The sequence below is a fragment of the Culex pipiens genome, chromosome 2 (assembly GCF_016801865.2).
Source record: "Culex pipiens pallens isolate TS chromosome 2, TS_CPP_V2, whole genome shotgun sequence".
Taxonomy (NCBI): domain Eukaryota; kingdom Metazoa; phylum Arthropoda; class Insecta; order Diptera; family Culicidae; genus Culex; species Culex pipiens.
The window spans coordinates 101,084,793-101,105,678 of record NC_068938.1 but is presented as its reverse complement, the minus strand read 5'-3'; the positions used below and the strand labels follow the sequence as shown (position 1 = coordinate 101,105,678).

The following is a 20,886-nucleotide window of genomic DNA, read 5'->3' as shown; positions in this document are numbered from 1 at the left end:
TCCCTGATCACGAATCCGAGGCCCGTTTTTTATATCTCGTGAAGGATGGGCGGTACGACCCCTTTCATTTTTTAACTTGCGAAAAAATTGGTGTTTTTCAATAATTTGCAGCCAGAAACGGTGATGAGAAAGAAATTTGGTGTCATAGGGACTTTTATGTAAAATTGGACGCCCGATTTGATGGCGTACTCAGAATTCCGAAAAAAACGTATTTTTCATCTAAAAAACACTAAACAAGTTTTCAAAACTCTGCCATTTTCTCGACTCTAATTTTTTTTGGAACATATGTCATTTTAAGGGAAATTTAATGTACTTTTCGAATCTATATTAACCCAGAAGAGTCATTTTTATTTAGAACAAAATTTTTCATTTTAAAATTTCGTGTTTTTTTGTAACTTTGCAGGGTTATTTTCAAAGTGTAATTATGTTCTACAAAATGCTTATAAGCAATCCTCAAAATTTTTGGAATATCAAAATTATCAAAATTTTTGGAATTGTCTGTTCTACAACTTTGTAGAACATTGTTACACTCTAAATAACAACCCTGCGAAGTTAGGAATAGAAGAATATAGTTTATAGTTTTTTGGAGCCGTGGTGATGTTAGCTTAGCATCTTGAATTAGATGAAAAAAAGTTTACAATTATACGAATTTTCTTCTGTATTCTAATTCAATGTAACTTGAAAAAAAGAAAACTCAAAATTTTAGATTTTGCAATATGGGTATAAAATGATCAGGATTTTCTAATATATTCCGATAGAAATGATTTTTTTATTATTTGGCCGTTGCAATTATTTTTTGAAGTTTATGTCCCTCGCCTCTGACCAAAGTCGAGGGGTGGGGGCAAAAAATAAAAAAAGATGAAAAATTGAATTTACGAGCCATGGTTTCAACATTTGAATGAAAAAAGTGTTTTAAAATGCATTATACACCTGTCCAGTTGTTTTGCAATCATTAGTTTCCAAAATATCTAAGTATTGACGAAAATTTTATTTTTCGCGAAAAAAAAAAGTTTTTGCGGTTCTGTGCATTTGAACTCCATAAAAATTCAAAATATTTTTAATCCAGCCCAAACATGCTAAATATAATTAGCAATGCAGAAAAATGCATTTAGGATTGTTTTCAGTTGATTTAACTTTTGTTTTTATTGAAATTTTGAAGTTTTTTGAAAAAATATTTTTTTTTGCCCCTTGATTTATCGGACAAATTTTGAAAGGGGGGGCGACATAAACTTTGAAAAATATTTGCAATGGCCTTACAACAAAAAAACAACAAAAATTCCAGTGTCATAATAGATTTTTTGGAAATACTCAAAATTTCCACTAAACTATGTTTATTTTTTCGAAATTAAAAAAAATAAACATTTTTTTAATAATCATATCAAATGGTCGGAAATTTTTAAAAAAATGTATTACTTTTTTTTGAAAATGCAAAACAAAGCAATTTTTGTTTGGAAAACTACTTAAATTTTAGTTTTTGCATCAGAAAAACTGTACTGAAATGTATGAAAAAATCCCGATCATTTGATTCCCATATTACAATATCTAAAATTTCGAGTATTTTTTTCGCGAATTATTGCATTTTAAAAATTATAACAGAAAGATTTTGAATTCTGCTAAAACCGGTCTGTAGCAGGAAACAATATTTCTACAAAAAAAAAAAAAACACAAAAAACCATGAATTTTGCATTTTTTTAAAGTGAGCAACTACTTGAAAATTTGGCAGCGATTTTTCAAAAACAATCTGATAGATTTTGTATTTTTTAATCGCTTCTACAAAAAAAGCATTTTTGAATATTGTTTACCAGTTATTACATTCTTTCAAACATGAAAAGTTCTTCAAAGTTATTTAATTCTCGAATACCGTTAAACGGGGTGACTTTGATAGCCGGGGTGACTTTGATAGGTTCGCGATTTTTAAGCAAAATGAAGAGTACAATTAATATACTTACGGAATGGTTTAGAATCATACTGACTGTGGTAGAGAAGTGTTCAAAGTACCTCAAGAAGAACTGTTCATAACATTTTGAAAAGTTTAAAAAGTTAGTTAACTATAGTTAAAAAAATGTTTATGATTGTCATTATTTTAAACTTCTCAATGTGTCATGATTTTCTCAGTAAACATGATTTTGAATCGGAAAACGGAATGCATTTCCGATTTTTTCGGACAATTTTCCACTAGGTGAAGGTTAAATAAGATTGTAAATAATAAATAATATGTGTTTTTGAAAAACAATTTAAAAAAATCTCCAAATTTATAAGCAATTTCAGTTGAACAAATTTCACGTAAAATGTGAAAACATGTGATTCGTGCTTCAAATTCAGTATAAAATGCAATATAAAACGATAATTTTATAAAAAAAACTAGTTTTAACAAATTTCAGGCAAAATTCCGACTTTTTATCAATTTTACTTAAAGTTTATATCACGGTGAGTAAGAAGGAGATTATTATGCAACTTGCATGCACCTCGGAAATTCCTCCTGGAGGTTGTTGGGGGGACTAATCTGAGTCAGAAAAATCGACTCCCAAAATATTCTGTCGGTGAAAACTGATTTTATCTCGATTTGAAGTTAAAAAACCTAATAAATCACCTAAAACCCCAAAAATACGTCTAAAATTTCAGTCTTACTCTGGACAAAGATGTAAATTTTCATCAAGATATCAATTCTTACTTCCCAAAATATATTCCTGACATAGTACACCTTAAATCGATCCATTACTTGAGTCCCAGCGTCATCAGGAGATGTAAAATAGTGTTATTTCTAAAAATATATTTTCAATTTGCTCTGGTAAATAAACTGTCATGTCTGAATTCAAAAACTAATGTTGTAGCATTGTTGCAAACAAAATGAAGAACAATTTTGCAGAAAAAAGTATGACATTTCATCCATTTTCAGTAAAGTTATGTCTATTTTAGTGGGAAAATTGATGCCAATTTTCAAAATTATTCGATATTTAACTCATTTCTGTTATAAACAGCTACTACGATCATACTCAGTAGGATGTAACAAAAAATTCTTTTTGGCAGGCATTCAGGGGCTAGTTCCGGTGGAGGTACTGAGCTCAAATCCCAAATATGAGCTTGGTTGAACTTAATAGGAGCTGTCGCTTTGCATTTGAATTTTAAATGGGTTAAATACCCGTAAAACAAACATTTTTTTTCACAAATGTAGCTTTTTAGGCACTTTGGCCACTGAAACGTTTATTTTCAACATCATTGGCGTGTAGGACAGATCCTTGTGCATGTTTAGTATATATAACATTGAAGTTTTTAGCAAAATGAAATGGCGCAACGCCTATCTTTTCTGCTCAGCCAATTTTTCGAAAAAATCAAAACTTTGAAGGCCTGAGCTCCAGAGTGCTTCAATTGTTCTTCATTTTGTTTGCAACAATGCTACAACATTAGTTTTTGAATTCAGACATGACAGTTTATTTACCAGAGCAAATTGAAAATATTTTTTTAGAAATAACACTATTTTACATCTCCTGATGACGCTGGGACTCAAGTAATGGATCGATTTAAGGTGTACTATGTCAGGAATATATTTGGGAAGTAAGAATTGATATCTTGATGAAAATTTACATCTTTGTCCAGAGTAAGACTGAAATTTTAGACGTATTTTTGGGATTTTAGGTGATTTATTAGGTTTTTTAACTTCAAATCGAGATAAAATCAGTTTTCACCGACAGAATATTTTGGGAGTCGATTTTTCTGACTCAGATTAGTCCCCCCAACAACCTCCAGGAGGAATTTCCGAGGTGCATGCAAGTTGCATAATAATCCCCTTCTTACCCACCGTGATATGTATTCTGTTAAAAAGCTCATAAACATAGTTAACCAAATATAAACATTGATTTTTTTCTCTTAAAAATTACTTTAGTGATGGTACATTTAACGTACATATAAATTTTAACATCTTAAATATGATTTTAACAAGAAAAACTATGACTATCAAAGTCACCCCGGAATTTAAACTAAGATTGTTTAACGTAACTATTTTGCTAAAAACTATTGATTTTTTTTTCCGAAATAGTGCATGGACTTTATGTGGCCTACCCTAGTACATGTTTTAAAAATAATAATCTTGAGAAAAATCTTACTTGTTGAAAAATATTCTAAAAACTAATTGAAATCCTATCAAAGTCACCCCGGTTTACGGTAGCTATTAAATATATTTTAGTGCATTTTTTAAGAAACAGTATTTTCAAAAAATGGAAAAAGAGGGTTTAAAAAAATATTATGAGAAAAAAACAATTTTAGTCAGCCAAAATGCATGGGATGAAAAGTATGCAGTTATTATTAGTCAACAAATCGAAATTCAACTAAATGTACAAGATTGATTTTATGACGCCCCTTGAATTATTGTTCAAGTTTTTAGAAAAAATATTTTCTAATCGATTCATTGCAACATTCAAAAGCTTTATTAAGTTAAAAGTAAAAATTGAATTATCGAAACTGACAATTAATAAAAAACAAATTTAGAAAATACATCTTTTGTTCAACATCTTACATACATTATAAACGATTGTATTTGTGCATATATGAAAATATTCGTGAAATATTTGCAATGGTCTTACTCATCATATGCACCTAAAACATAAAAATTAAAATTAAAATTGTTGTTCAAATTTGGAGAGCATGGTGACGATTTTGGAAACATTTCAATGTTCAAAAATTCGAAAACATGGAGTTACCGGATTAGCTCAAAGGTTTTCTATCTGTGCAGAGTCGGCGTCCTGGCTGGAACGTTTCCTGAAGTTCCCTTCGCGATCCCTCACTTTTCCATGCTAAATTTATAGACCATCAATCAACTTTTCGCGTGCAATAATTTGCCCCCATTTCAACCGGCAAAGCCATAAAGACTTCAACGCCAGCACCCGTCAGCGACGGCGACGAACCCACCCACAGTAGCTCCGAACGAGCAATCGGGTATGGCTCATCATTTCTGAATTAACGACCAATATAAACGAACTCGGTCAACAGAAGAAAAAAAACCGACGTGACGGAAGCCGAATCGAACGGTGATTGATAATCGGCTTACGTGACGTGGATATCAAACAAATTCAAGTTGAAAGCTCAACCACGACGAAACCAATAGTTCCCTTCTTCGAGTGGTAATCGAAACGCCACCAGAATTGGTTACGACTTGACGCACGAAGCAAATTTTCTGCCTCTGCTCCACTATAATTGGGTCCGTAAACAGTTAGAGCTTGGGCGAGGGTGTTTATTTGTAAAGTCCTGTTTGAGTTGTGGCACTTCGAAGAAGAATCGCACGTGGAACAACTGTTTCTAGCATGACATCACTTTTGGGAGAAGTCTTTTAGGGTAATTTTCAGCTCTTAGAAACGCAGTGCCAAACTTTCAATCGTTCAACAACTGCCAAATTACCCTGGCAATGTAAATTGGTCAATGATCTCAGCTTTATGCGAGTTCAAGTTCCGCGTGTACGGAGATGACCCAAGAGATGTAAACAGCAAAAGTTTGGAGTTCAGCTTCCAGGACGTTCGCCTCCGCTGTGGCGTGTCCATAAACGCGCTTTAAATGGCTTACTACCGGCAGCTTCAATTACTATCTTAAGGTAGTTGATCTTTCTTGCTCATGTGAATACACCAAAAACGCACACCCGAAAAAGCCCACCATGGTCGAACAACGCAAAAGTGACGAATTTACGAGTTTGACGACTTTATGGGTGGAACTCGGCGGGGTTAGGTTTTTAATTCATGCAGCTTCATAGGTAGAAATACACAGCGTAATGTAAGGCGGAAGGTGTGCCTCATCCGCTGTGGATGTGGTTTGTTGGGGCGTTCGTTGGAGACTCGAAGACGTGGTATTTCGATGATGGAGAGCCGTGTAGGAATGGTTGGAAGTGTGCTGAATGATGTTTGATTTTATCATTGGCGGAACTGTTGGTTATGTCGAGACCATGAACTTGATGCAAATTCAGATTGAAGGGAACTGATCGAGTTTGGTATAAGTGTAGTAATCTTACTACAGTCCATCTACAACTATCCAAAGCTCTCCATAGAATCTCTGGATAACCGAATCACGAAAAGTTTTTTTTTCCGAAATAAATTTGTGCGAGTACTTTGGGTTTTAGTCTAGACTGTAATTGTAAAAAAGGAGCAGAGCACCTCAAATGTCAGGTTGATGGTGATGGAACATCATGATATTTGGCAATTTATAGATAACCCCTTCCCGCCCAGAGCAAAATCGTGATTTTTTACGTTTTTGCCTTTCTTACTAAAGAAAGGTATAGGTTTTACTTTAAGGCTGGACGCCATTTCCAGCTTCGTAAATGTGTCGATTCAGCATGAATTTTAATCGGAAAAATCGTCAAAAAATCACACTGCATCGATTTTCGACGCTCTATCGATTCACCTTGACAGAACTCGTCTATCTCGAACCCTCGAATTTTGAGAAAATAAATTCCGTGGAGGTCGAGTGATGTTCGTATGTGGTAAAATTTTGCAAAATTTTGTGCCGCGCCGTTCTCAGCTCCCATATATCCGATTTCAATTCTTATGCAGATGAAAGCTAGTGTGCTGAACCTGGGCGAGTTGCCGCGCAAATTTCGAAATATCCATCTGTTTTCGGATGCGGCCAGACTTTTCAACAAAATACACAGTTTTCAAATGAAAATATGGTAAATTTTTTTCATTTTCATTTTTTTTATTTATCTCAAAAATTGCATTTTTCGAGCTCTACAACCTCCCAAATTTTCATCCAGATGCATAATCTGGTTCTGGAGTTAGAGCCGTTTGATTAACCTACCAAAAGAAAAAAAAATCCCTAAAAAAGGGTAAAAGCCCACCTGGTGACCTTCGCCAACACTTTTCATTTCCAATTTTATCCGAAATTTCTTTCTACATTCATAGTACAGACCATGAGTGAGCATCTGAAACAAATTCGACATCGATCGGCAATCCCGATCAATTTTTAGAACTATTTACTTTTTGCCTTTCTTACTAAAGAAAGGTATAGGTTTTACTTTAAGGCTGGACGTCATTTCCAGCTTCGTAAATGTGTCGATTCAGCATGAATTTTAATCGGAAAAATCGTCAAAAAATCACACTGCATCGATTTTTGACGCTTCGTCGCCAAGTCGACAAGTTGTCAAGTTGAGCTTCGAATACTGGCGCGAGAATGCTGGCGCATATATTTTGTGGCTCGACTTATACTCGTTTTGTAGTAGCTTGTCTACCGATGTTTCCTACAACATGTATGATATCGTGGCTTTTCGGTTTCTTTTGCTCTGTCCTTTTTTGCATAACTGTCCAATGTTTATGCAAAAACTTTTGTGACATAGGACATTCATCCGGCTACAATCAATTTGTTTCCCGTGCGCTCCTAAAATCGCCTTAATGTAGACTTCATTTTCGTAATTTTATTTAACAGGGTTCATTGGATTCCAATAGGAGCTTTCCAAGCTTTCATCGTTTATATCGTTTTCAAAGTTTTCAATGCTGGCGACGCCAATGGCTTTCTACCAAAGGTTCTCGCGATTGAGTGTGTAGTGGTGCGGTTGTTGAAAATAGCTATCTCTGACTTTGTCACTTTCTTAGAAGCTGAATGGCTAGCTTCCATGCACCGTGCGGCACACGCGGTTCACCGAAGCTAAAAAACCAAAACCGCGGTGTGCGTTGCCACTGGCGCATTGGAAAGCTTGCTATGATCGCGTTAGTCATAAACGCTTGTTTGATTACAAACGTACAAACATTTTGTACGATTGAAAATATTCTTTTGGTGAAAATTGCGTTTTTTTATTTCTTTTGGAAATCATATCATTCATAATACTCATAATATCATCATAATACTTTGCTTTCATCATAAGACTTTCTTTTGTGGTGACGTTATAAATAAACAAAGTCGATGTTATGAATTGAAAAAAGTTCTACCATTGTTATATTCTTTTGTAAGAAAGGCTCTATCTTACCCCAGGTGGGATTAAATCGGGTTTTTTACACTACAATGCAGGTTAAACCAGGTTGAAAAAATGCATGGCTGCAGAGAAATTTAATTAAGAAGACACAAATTTCTGGTGCTCTGGAATAACCATGGGCGTTAGAGGGTTAATGTACCCTAGAACCAAGTATTAAGAAGCTGAAACCTTGTCGTATCTACCATCAAATTATTTTGTTTCGCTTCGATTCGATAAAAAACATTATTCCAAATAGTTTAAAATGTGTACCGTCAACTGGAATAAATCGGGCCTATATTATGAATAGGAACAGTATTTTGAGGAACTTGAAAGCTACAAATCTGAAAATGGATGTACAGAATTTGTTGCACTGGATCTACGCATCACCGAAATAAAAAAAGTAAGAAATTCCTAAATTTTAGGAATTTCGCCTCCTTTCCTAATTTATTAAATGGGTTTTTTTGATTTCTTAATAAGGAAAGGAAGAAAAATTGTAAGCGAAACCACCCGAAATATTAACAAACCCCCTTCAAAATCATGACCACTGTTTTAAATCGCCCCATGTGTCTCCACATAAACCACGTGGCCTTTTAATTTGAAATTTTCAATCCCCTCCCCCCACCGTGGTTTTTTCTCCTAACAAAATTTCAACTTTTTGGATGGAGCGTGGTTTTTTAACAGACGTGGTTTATGCATGAACCCTTACCTCAGATGATAAGGTGAATTAAAATATTCACAGGGTAGTTTTTTTAGATTTTTTCTTGTTTTCATGAAATATATCTTTGAAAAATCTCTAAAAAAATATATGGTTAAGGAAAGAATTCCCGCAATATTCGGGCCATAGAGAAGTACGGAAAAAAACTTGTTGCCAAATAATATTTTTCAAAATTGTGTTTTCTGGAAAAATTGAAATCTTACTCCAACATTTTGTTTGACATCAGTTTTTGATTTAAAAAAAACAATTGCAATCGAAAAGTACTGGTAATTTTTTTGATATACTCTTGAAGTTTGTAAAAAATAGTGTCTATGAAATCCATTTCTGAAAATATATTTTTCGAAAGGTTCCGAAAATTTCATATAAATTTATAACATTGAAGTTCGGACTTCTAGCATAATTAAGAAAAAATGCTGATGAATCAATAACAAAGCATAAACAAACAGTATTTTTTCAATAAACATTAACTGATGTGGGTATGATAGATTGTTTGTTTACACTTCGTTGTTAGGCTCCGTTTACATTGAACATGAAAATTTTACATAAACTAAGTGCACAAATATTTGTGAACACATCAGTCAGGGAAGTTAAATTCGATATTGGACCTAATTATTTAAAAAGTAGTTCAAAAGTTATATATAAACATGTGTTTTGTGTATATTTTGATGTTGTAAGTGATCAAAAATCTTTTCAAATATCGTCATGTTATACATCGTTGAAACCTCCCAAACGGGTCTAAAAGTTTGAGGATCTGGCAACCCTATCTCAAATTATAGCCACTTAAGTACTTTTTTAAAGCCGGATCTCACTAATCTGTATTCAAACAATGTCCGGATCCATCACGTATATGACCAGACCGATTGTCGTATAGATAATCGAAAGACCTACCAAACGAGCCCAAAAGTTTGAAGATCTGACAACCCTGTCTCAAGTTAGGACCACTTAAATGATATTTAAGAACTTTGTTTTAAGCCGGATATCCTTTTTCTGATTGTTTACAATGTCTGAATCCATCATCCGACGTATCGTTGGATAGGTACTCAAAATACCATCCAAACGAGTCAAAAATTTCGAAGATCTGGTTACCCTATCTCAAGTTATGGCCACTTAAGTGATATTTAAGTACTTTTTTTAAAGGCGTATCTCACTTACACCCAAAACTGGCAGCGCTAGTCCGAGAGAATGATGGTCTCGAGTCGAGAGAATAGTGGTACCATTCACGGACGCAGAGAACACAGCTCGAGATGGGCGATAGAACTATTCTCTCGAGGTTCATTTGCAAACAAAGTTCATCCGTCAAACAAAAAACCAAAAGTGTCGACAACGGGAATCGAACCAGAGACCTTTGACAAACCAATCCAATGACTTAGCTGCCTCGGCCACCACAGCTTGGTGACCAAAGAGAAGTCAGAAGTCGATGTATGACACTTGTTGGAGATTTATTGATTCAACTAACGAATGAACTCATTTGTTATGATAGTGTGAGTTGGTACCATTATTCTATCGATTTTGGCACTGAGCCCTCAATAAATTTTGAGAGAACGATTATCTCGACTCTGAATTTTGGGTGTATCTGTATGTAAACAATGTTTTAAAACATAAACCGAAAATATGACAAAATCGTTAAAATTAATCAATGTTTGAACAAAACGTTACTTAATCCTTATGGATCCTATAATATCCACATTTTGATATTTTTAAAAACATTGGCAAAGTCACCTAAAACTAGTCAAACCTCTAACCCTGAAATCACTTAAAATTTTAGGAGTTCTTCTTTCCAATGCTAACTAAAGATCCAAAATTGGTTGAAAAATTGATGTTAGTCCTTTCAATGTTTTGTCTATTCTACTTCAATTTCTTAAGCTCTTGGAAACGATATTTTGAATACCTTTTTAAGAATAGAGAGCTTGACAATTTTTTTCCCAAAAAACACCGTTTTTACAATCTTCCAGACATTCTCCAAAATCTTTTTTTTTAGCATATTTCTTGCAGTACTAAACTAAACTGAACATCATAATTTCTAAAAGGGACTTATGGAGGTCTAAACGTACACCCATTGTAGAAAGCCGAGAGAATAGCTCTACCATAATTAAATGGAAGAATAAACCTCTCGCGGGTGAACTTCCACGAAATTGTGTTCATTTGTTCATTGAAACAGTTCATCCCATTGAGTGGCTTATATTGCCAAATGACCATCTCATAGTCATCGAACTTTGGTGGCCGATACGGCAAAGGCGCGGTTCGATATGTCAAAGGTCTTGGGTTCGAGTCTCGATTTTGGCACTTTTTTTTGGTTGATGAACTGTTTTAGAAATGAACCCATGAGAATAACGCTCTAGTCTATCTCGGGATTTATCCTCTGTGTCCGTTCACAGTACCTTTATACTACCAGATCGTGTTCTTTATTCTTTCGGATGGCGCTGCCCAACTGTGGGTGTAGCCTTACATAAGTGAGTAAAGCAAAAACGAGGTCATTTCAAAGAAAGTGAGAAAATTAAAGTAACTTAATAACAAAACAAAGGATTCATTAAAAAAACTTTTGGGAAAACGTATGTTGATATCATTTAGGAGATATTTAGATTTAGTGCCCCTTAATTATTTATAAATTCAACTATTGTACATGATATTTACTTTTTTCTTAAAACGTCAAAAACAAAATAACAAATTAGCTAAACATATTTGAATAAACTTGGAACAATACTTAACAACTAATCAAATCATTTCCCACCAATTTACTGTTGCTCCAGATTATGCAACTTTGGATGCGTCCAAAAAATTAACACTTTCGATTTCTCGTCAGACGGCTTGTCGTTGAGATATAATTCGACCACGACTTGCGGAACCACCTTTGTTTCCTCAACCCCCAAAAAAACAATTGAAAATCAACCAGAAACCGGTTAAGGAACGACTTTTTTACGGTCCCAGCCGAATTTTTATTGGGATGTTCGACAAATTGAACGAGTTTGAAAACGAAAACTCTTCGTCCATTTTCTTCCCGCTCTGCCCAAAACCCGACTGCGTTGCTAATTTTTGACAACTTTTTTTTTCTTTTTCGTTTACAGTGCTGCTCGCCGAGAAGTGAATTAATCAACAGACGATCGATCGGTGGCCACCAAACAGGTTCCGTCACGGCAGGTCTCTTCCATGGAAGAAGAAAAAAAGTGAACCGTGAATTTCCAGCGAATCGAATCCTCAATCGAGCGAAGAGTTTAACAATCGAAATAATCAATCGCAGCATCGAAAACATGCCAAAGAAAATGTGTTGAATAAGGATTACGAATAAAGTTTAATTTTTGTTTCAAATTTTAGCGAAGGAAAAGAATATAAAATCAGTGATCAATTTGAGTTGTGACGAGCCACAAAACCAGTGAAGTGAAGATAATGAGCATTTGAAGGAAGAAGAGTACGTAAAAAGTGGCCAGTTTAGTGGTTCGAGAGTCTAATGAACCAAATCGGTGAAGAACCGGTGAAGTGAGGACGGTGCCAAGTGCCAAACGAGGGGTCTCCGGCAGCGATCGATGAGCCACGACGAGGAAAGGACATTTCGGCTCCGCTTGGCACCGCTGCTGGCAGGATGGGATATTTTTCCAAGCGGAACATCTTCATCTATTGCTGTATTTCGGCGTGCTTGTCACTGGTGAGTGGTAGTTCTGAAACTAGATATATATGTTTTTATTGAAGCTATTTATTTAAAAATTAAATGACTCAGCTAAAAATAAACCAGAAATTATAACAAAGTGGGAGTGGATAACCGTTTTCCCTCATAATTAGCAAGTTATTCGATATGTAATGTTTTTATATATTTTTAAAATCCTAGGTTGCGTCCTTTTTTAAATTTTTTGTTCGAAATTTATAATTCGGAGGCCACGTGGTTTATGCATGAGCCCTGTTGAGACCTGTTCTTTAGGAGAGTGTTACCAAAATTCATTAAATCTTCATTTTAAAACAATGTAAGTAAGTATGTTTTTGTTCAAAATGATCGCGATTCGATCGTTGCATATAGTGCGTTCACTGAACTCGACTAGAGACGGAATCGTTCCTTGACGGCGCAGTTCCATGGAAATCACCGCTCGTTCACAGACAATTGCTCAACGCAGTGCTGCACTTTGAGTGAAGAAGACGCCAGAGGGTGGGGTGGGGCAATTGAATTCTCCTCAAACCCCTCCTCATCCCCTTCTCCTCCATCAAAAAGCTCACAGGTGCTTCTCACGACGGACGTTTTGGTGCGTGTAATTGTGGCCTGGCCGTTCGTTGGCCGCCGCCGCCGCCGCCTTCTTTGTTGGTAAATATTACAAACTCAAGGAAATTGCCGTCAATTATGTAATAATGTAGAGCGCCCAAAAAAAATCAGCTCTGGCAGGCAACACTGCCACTGCAAATCCGTTTGAATGGCGGCGCGGAATTTCGCGTTCACTTTTGTTTCAAGCGCCGGCCGTTCGTTTTGACTGCACACGAGCAATAGAGCGCAATCGCACCAATTTGGCACTAAATGGGAACGGTTTTCGCGCGAGGTCTCTTCAGTTTGTGCGGAAGGTCATCTACCTTTTTTTTCCTTATCAGAAAGGGAAAACAAAACAAGAAAAATTTCATAACTGCACTTGAGAGCAATTGCAAGAGCATTTTTTATGAGATGAACTTGTTTGAATACGGATATGCATTGGAAAGATGCATCTCAAAAAATATTTTAAAATTTTTTAGTGGTGAAATAGAGACATCGGTTATATCCTTCATTCCAAAATCCTTCACAATGCTCAAATATATTTTTCCAAGTTATAAAGTTAGATTTTGTATGATTCCGATCTCGCATTCTGACGATTCAACAACAACTCCCTTTCAATGTTTTCAGAAATTTGCAGAATCCTATTGCCGACTCCTTTGCCGACTCCTATTCAAAAATTATTGGCACTGTGATTATTAAAATACTTTCTAAAAAAAATTTTAAATGTAAGGATTGATTGAAAAATTTCTAAAATATTACGATTCCAAAGACAGGAAATTTTACAACAGTTATAAAGTTGCTGAGAATCGTCGTAAAGATTAATTGGAAAACATTAACCAAAACTGTTTTTTCTTGTCTTCGCTTTCCTGAAGTAGTTTTTTTTCCATTTTTCGAGTTCGAGTTAAGCACACGTGCCTCGAAACCTCAGATTGTATTAAAAAAAATCATATCCCAGGACCGTACATTTTGATTTTTTACCATCTTACGTGAAATTTTCCGAGAAATCCGATAACAATATTTTCAGACATAAGCTCTCTGTTCTAGACACGGTCAAAACAGCATTTTAAAGTTTCATGCGCCTTCAATTTTGAAACTTCTAACTACTTTTCCTTAAAATCGTGATGAACTTTCATTTGCGTCCAAGTTATGATTTTTTGAAAAATGTGGTTTTTGAGAAAATCGACGTCATTTTTTGAACCATCCTAACAGGGCTGCAGAGTCGGGTCATATTTCAAGCGACTCCGACTCCGACTCCGACTCCGGCTTTCTGAGATTAGACGACTCCAACTCCGACTCCGGCTCCGGCTTTCAGTCCCAACCGACTCCGACTCTGACTCCAACTCCGGCCTACCAACTCTAGCCGACTCCGACTCCGACTCCGACTCCAGCTTACTACAAATTGTTGGCTCCGACTCCGACTCCGACTCCACATATTTTGAAATGTTTCAAAAGTTTGTTAACTATTATTTTGAAAACATTGATAAATAGGATTATTTAAATACTCTCTAAGTGCTATGTTTTTCTCAAGGAAGAATCAAGGGAATTTTTTTTTATAGTTTACAAGTTTTATACGTTGTTGAAACAGAATTCAAAAACTATCTCCAGTTTTGAAGGCATTTTCAGAAGAACAGTTTTGTAATTAGATTGGGTTTTATTTACTTAACCTAAAATTAGCTTGTTTGTTTTATGTACATTTAATTATAAAAAGCTTATATATTTTAATATTAAATTGCATTTTTTTTTTGAATGAATCATTTAAAGAAATCTAGCCTTAATGATCGATTTAACATATAAATTCAATTTGCTCACTTTTAAGCTGACATTTATAAGAAGCGCAGTGACTATCAAAGTCACCTTGTTTTTTAAATAACAATTTTAAACGAAACTGTTTTTTTGCAATTCCGTCGTGAAACTACTTACTTTTCCTGTCATTATTGAACGACGAAATAGCCTACTTTTCTGTACCAAAAATAACAGAATCGAATAGCAACACTTTTCAAAATAAATGCTGAAAAGTTCTACTTTTCAGCACTGAAATGGGTGCTGAAAAGTTGAACTTTTCAGCACTTGTTTAGAAAAGTAACACTTTTCAACATTTTTTTTGATTTAAACGATTTATTGACAAAATACGTGAAAATTTGACTTAAAATTTCACTCAATGGGTGTTTTTCGGAATTGCAAAAAATGTTGTATGGAACTCGTTGCAAAACTTGATTTTTTCAGCACTCTTCGTATTTATCCAACTCGGTGAACCTCGTTGGATAAATATACGACTCGTGCTGAAAAAATCCTCTTTTTGCAACTTGTTGCATAAACTACTATTTTGCAATTCCGCTGTGAAACTGTCAACTTTTCCTGTCCTTCTGGAGAAACGAAACGGCCTACTTTTCCCTACCAAAAATAACAAAATGGAAAATTTATACCTTTCAACACCAGTGCTGAAAAGTTCCACTTGAAATGGGTGCTGAAAAGTTGAACTTTTCAGCACTAGTATCGAAAAGTAACATTTTTCAATATTTTTTTTGTTTTGAACGGTGAGTTTACTTAACACATGAATAATTGACATAAAATTCCATTCAAAAAGCGTTTTTCGGAATTGCAAAAAATGTTGTAAGCAACTCGTTGCAAAACTTGTTTTTTTTTTGCAGCACTCATCGTATTTGTCCAACTCGGTAAACCTCGTTGGATAAATGTACGACTCGTGCTTAAAACACCTTCTTTTTGCAACTTGTTGCATATACTACTATTTAAAGATTATGATCGCAAATCAAGGTATCTAAAAAATGTCTTCGTGGAAAAGGTAATTAAGGGGTCCTTTTAAAATATCCGTGACCTAGAAAATATTTTCCCTGGGAATTATTGATTTATTTTAATTTTAAAATTTTTAATATACATAGAAGGAGGCGCGCAATACTTCTTGAATCTTCACCTAAAACGAAGCTTTATGAATGATCGTGCGCCTCCTTCAAAATATATGAAATATCAAAATATTGGATAAAAACCAAAATCCACAGGTAGAATATTTTCTAGGTAATTTTAAAAGGATCTTTCCAAAAAACATTTTTGTAGGTACATTGATTTGCAATGATAATCACCTTCCGAAATATTGGCCTTGAACATACAATATGAGAAAATTATTACTGGTTGAATAATATTTTAATTTGATGTACTTTTTGGTACTGAAATCTTGAGATTTGTTCAACGATAATTTGCAACGATATCAAAATAGTTTGTCAAGGATCAACATTCTCAGATTTTTGTAGAGAAATAGTAAACATTAAGATAATCGATATATTTAACATATTCAATGATTATTTCAAAATAAGTTGCAACTGTATTGATAATTTTTGTCAGTTTCAATTATTTTAAATGCAACACTTTGATTTTTTTGTACTTAGTTTAAAACAAAATGCACATGTTGATTTCTTAGAAATAGATTGTTATAACGATTAAATATTTGTTGGAAGTATTGGGTGACGATTCTCGAGATATTCAATTTCCCAGGAATCGAGAGTTGAACTTGGCAATTTCCCGGGAATTCCCGGGACCCGGGAGTTTTTTTTACTACGCCAACAGTGTCAAAAATTTAAAAGGAGAGGTAAGGTTTTTTCAGAGAGAACTAGATTAAATTTGGTCAAATTTTAATTGAAAGGGATGCAGTCAAGACTCAATTAAATATTTCTGGCTACAAAAAGTTATAATACTAAATACTTGTGTAAGAGGGAATAAACAGGTTATCATTTAGTAAAATAACACAATAAGAGTTTTCCAATCACAATAAAAAGCTTCAAAAACATAATGGCATCTGATAAATCTTTAAAAAATGGCAATTCAGTGCAAACGACTTAAAAAACAGTTAAAAATACAAGAAGTTTTGTAAATTAAGCTGTTTTATAGCAAATACTGAACAACAAGATTTTTTTTTGCATTTAAGATGACTCCGACTCCGACTCCGACTCCGGGTTATCAGAAATTTTCGGCTCCGACTCCGACTCCGACTCCAGCTCATAAAATTTAGCCGACTCCGGCTCCGACTCCGACTCCAGCTGTTCGAGTTTTGACGACTCCGACTCCGACTCCGACTCCAGGTCCCCAAAAAGACCCGACTCCACCGACTCCGGCTCCGACTCCGACTCCGACTCCACAGCCCTGCATCCTAAGAAGGCTTTTGAAGAAGAAACAAACTGGAATTTGCATTTACCAAATGTTCGTAATCCGAAACGTAACCTAATATTAAACCGAATATTTTCAAAAAAATTACGAAAATAAAAATATTTTCAAATTAGTTTTTGTTTGAAAAATTGTAAATTCCAAAATTGTCGAAAAAGGCCAAAATACAAATCTACAAAATTTATGTTTTTATCTGCTCTCCAATTTTGTGAAACATAGTAACACTTCACTGGGGTAGAAGTTTTAAACAATATGAAATTCTTTTGAAAAAAAAAAAACGCAAATTTTAATCAGGTGTTTAAAATAACATAAAAATCTCTTTGACACCATAAATATTACTCATCACGATTTTGAGATACAATATAATTAAAAAAAAACGTGTCCTTTAGAAGTTAGGGCCATACCGGTCAACAAGTCAGCACATAATTTTATTCGATTTTAAGTTTGATTTTACTTTAAAAAGTGAGTTTTTTCACAGCATTTAAAAAATATAGATTTGAAAAAGAATCGTTCACACTTTTAAACACCGTAATCCAGGGTGAAATCAATAGAATCGAGATTTTTTAGCAACATAAAAATAAAAATAGGAATCAAATACAAATGGAATCATATGGAGCCATATTCATGTTCCAGTACCTAATGAAGTAGTTGTCAACCAATTTTGAAAAGTTTTTAAAGTTAGATTGCTTCAATACTCTCAAAGTGTCAAATTTTTCTTAATTTAAATGAGTTCAAATCTTAAAACGGGCTGCATCTTCGGATTTTTTGGACAATTTTAAACCAAGAACAGTTGATATGAGTTTCTAAGTAACTTGTTACTGTGTTGTGTTAAGTTTTATTGAAACAAAGTTCAAAAGTATCTTTAGATTTATAGGCATTTTGAGTAAAACAGGATTCTTAGTAAATTTGGAAAATTTATGAATCACGCTACATAATTGGTTTTAATGGCAAAAAATTTATGTTTTTTCAATTTAAAAAATTGTTTCCAATGACATTTTGTCAAACTACTTGTTAACACTTGTAGCACCAACGGGATCAAAACATACGCGAAGCACCAAGGGGGTCAAACAAGTTGGAAATGCAACTTCATCCGGCTGTATCTCGGCGAAAACTGAACCGATTTGGATTATTCTTGTTGCATTTGATCCGGAAGGATGTCAAAAACCACCTACAACAAGGTAGATCCAAAACAGTTGCGTCTATCCTAAGTTACAATGAAAAAGGCATTTCCAACTTTTTTCTAAGGGTTCCAAGAGCCGTTGGGGCTACAAGTGTTAACTTAACCTAAAATTTATTAAATTTTATGAAAAGTTCGTAAACTTAGTTAAACAAACATTAAATTGTTAATTTCTCAAAATAAATTTTAAAATTACCCTTGCTTGTTGTTATTTTGACGTAATACTTCGATTTGCATACTTTCAGGATAATATTTGCAAGAAACACAGTAACTATCAAAAATCATACCGGTTTTTTGAATATTATTTTTCAAAGAAACTATTTTTTTTAAAGCGCTATTGATAAAAACTTGTTTGTAAATAAATGTACAACTTCACTTTTCTTATGTTTTCAAATTTGAGTTTATTTTTGTAACTTAAGGATGTTTTAGTATCATCCCTCGTGTCACGTCCAGTCCTTTTGATTCCAAAACTAAAATAATTTCCAAAAAAAATCATGTTTAAAAAGCCAATAACATTTTTAGGTCAATTTATAGACCGGATCCACTTCCAAATTACCATCAACATGCAAGTGAAACTCATCCGCGGTAGCACTTTGGTCTGTTTGTGCAACCCTCCATGTATTACTATTTAGCTGGAGCTGGTCGTTTCACCTTAACCCCTTCGGGGCGGTCATCCACCTGATGTGTGTGTGCCTTCTTCTTAATCTTCGTCCACGGTTGAATGAGTTCAGCTCCACTAATCACATCAAACATGCTCATTTATGCTCAACATTCGCAACAGCAACAATCATCAACGTCAAACGTTGGATGAATGTTTTCGAATTAGCGGATGATATGCCTGATTGTGATTATTTTGGATCTGACTGTGTTTCACGATGTTCATTTTGCGGTTGAGATGAAACCAATGGAACGGATAATGGACTTAGTCGAGTGTGGAAGGTATCATTACAAAATAGCTGTAATTGATACATATTTTGTTGAACTTTGTTGATCTAAAATTGTTTCAACTAAGCATGACCTTCCTTTCTCCACCAGTATCAAAGTGTCAGACTAGCATTCCACGATAATAACTTTAATCTTGCACCCATTTATAATGCAAAACTAACAACGTTCTACGGGGCGTCATATTCCTTCAAGCAAACAGCTAAAGCAAACAAGTTCCCACGTTAGTCATGCCAAAGTTCAACAATGCCCAGCCCAACACGCGACTCTTGCCCTGCCGCAAACCACGTGGTGTCTGTGATCTTGTTTTGCTTTTAAACTATTTATATTTATATCAGAGCCCACAGCATGGCTCTGTAAAGAATTTTTTTGTTTTCCCACCTGGTAGCAAAGTACGTTCCCATTCATTCATTTGGACTGCTGCTTTTGGTTTGAGAAATTACTTTACTAACTGCTGCTAAGGAATTGTTGCTAGCGACATTGCACAATAATTGCCACTCACGTTCTCATGTTTCGGTGGTCACCTGAGGCAGTCTGGTTGCAAAAATCTAGCCACCCCACAAGGTGATTCCGATAAAATCTATCAAATCTGGCTGGACCTGTTGTAGTTTGCTTAGGGCGAGGCCGAGCTGGTAAAGTGCTTCAAAATCTATGGGTTATTCTCTACCAACTCACACGAAATCGGGAAAAGTTGCCCCAACCCCTCTTCGATTTGCATGAAACTTTGTCCTAAGGGGTAACTTGTGTCCCTGATCACGAGTTCGAGGTCTGATATCCGATCCGTCCGATATTTTTGATATCTCGTGACGGAGGGGCGGTACGACCCCTTCCATTTTTGAACATGCGAAAAAAGACATTTTTTTCAATAACTTGCAGCCTGAAATGGTGATGAGATGGAAATTTGATGTCAAGGACATTTAAAAACTCTGCCATTTTCCGTTACTCAACTGTCGAAAATTTTGGAACATGCCAATTTAAGGGAAATTTAATGTTCTTTAATCTGCATTAACCCAGAAGAGTGAATTTTTCATTTAGAACAATTTTTTTTATTTTAAAATTTCGTGTTTTTTTAAATTTGCAAGGTTATTTTTTAGAGCGCAACAAAGTTGTTGCGATTTTACGAAAAAAAAGTTTTGAAAAAGTTGGTGGTGTCGAAAAGTAGAACTTTTCAGCATTTATTTTGTAAAGCGTTTCTATTCGAATCTTCATTTGTTGGTAGAGAAAAGTAGACTGTTTCGTCTTTCTAGAATGACAGAAAAAGTAAACAGTTTCAAGACGGAATTGCAAAAAGTCACTTTTTTAAAACTTTTTCACTCTCTAAAAACTAACCCTGCAAAGTTAGGTTATACCTTTTCAAGCTGCAAATTATTGAAAACACCTCTTTTTTCGCATGTTCGAAAATAGAAGGGGTCGTACCGACCCTCCGTCACGAGGTACCCAAAAACGGATTCGTGATCAGAATTAGTAGAGAATCAACCTGTTGCAAATAAGATTTTTACATTTTAATATTATGCAAGAAAGAAAGAAAATACTTTCAAAAACTTGTATGTTTAATTGTATGTATGTATGTATGTATGATCCCCATAACCGCAGGCAACTTGGTCCCGAAACACATGTGAGCGCTAAGTGAACAATTCGATCATCTTTTACTCCATAATCTGTACACCCACGTGCATAAGTTTTTTTGCACGAATTTTAATGCTACAAATACCGGCGCATAAATCAAAATGGGTTTCCAGTTTCCC

General features: G+C 34.7%; 1 protein-coding gene across 4 annotated transcripts in view; it reads left to right on the top strand.

Moving 5' to 3' along the window:
• LOC120413119 (uncharacterized) overlaps positions 1-20,886 on the top strand; it is a 64,114-nt gene that overhangs the window by 21,015 nt on the left and 22,213 nt on the right. For 3 of the 4 annotated variants that reach the window (XM_039573829.2, XM_052708870.1, XM_039573828.2), the window contains exon 3: positions 11,696-12,270. In XM_039573829.2, coding sequence (XP_039429763.1) covers positions 12,208-12,270 — 63 coding nt within the window. In that variant the 5' untranslated portion in view covers positions 11,696-12,207. The remainder of the gene's footprint in view (positions 1-11,695; positions 12,271-20,886) is intronic. The other variant, XM_052708871.1, reaches the window with a different exon arrangement.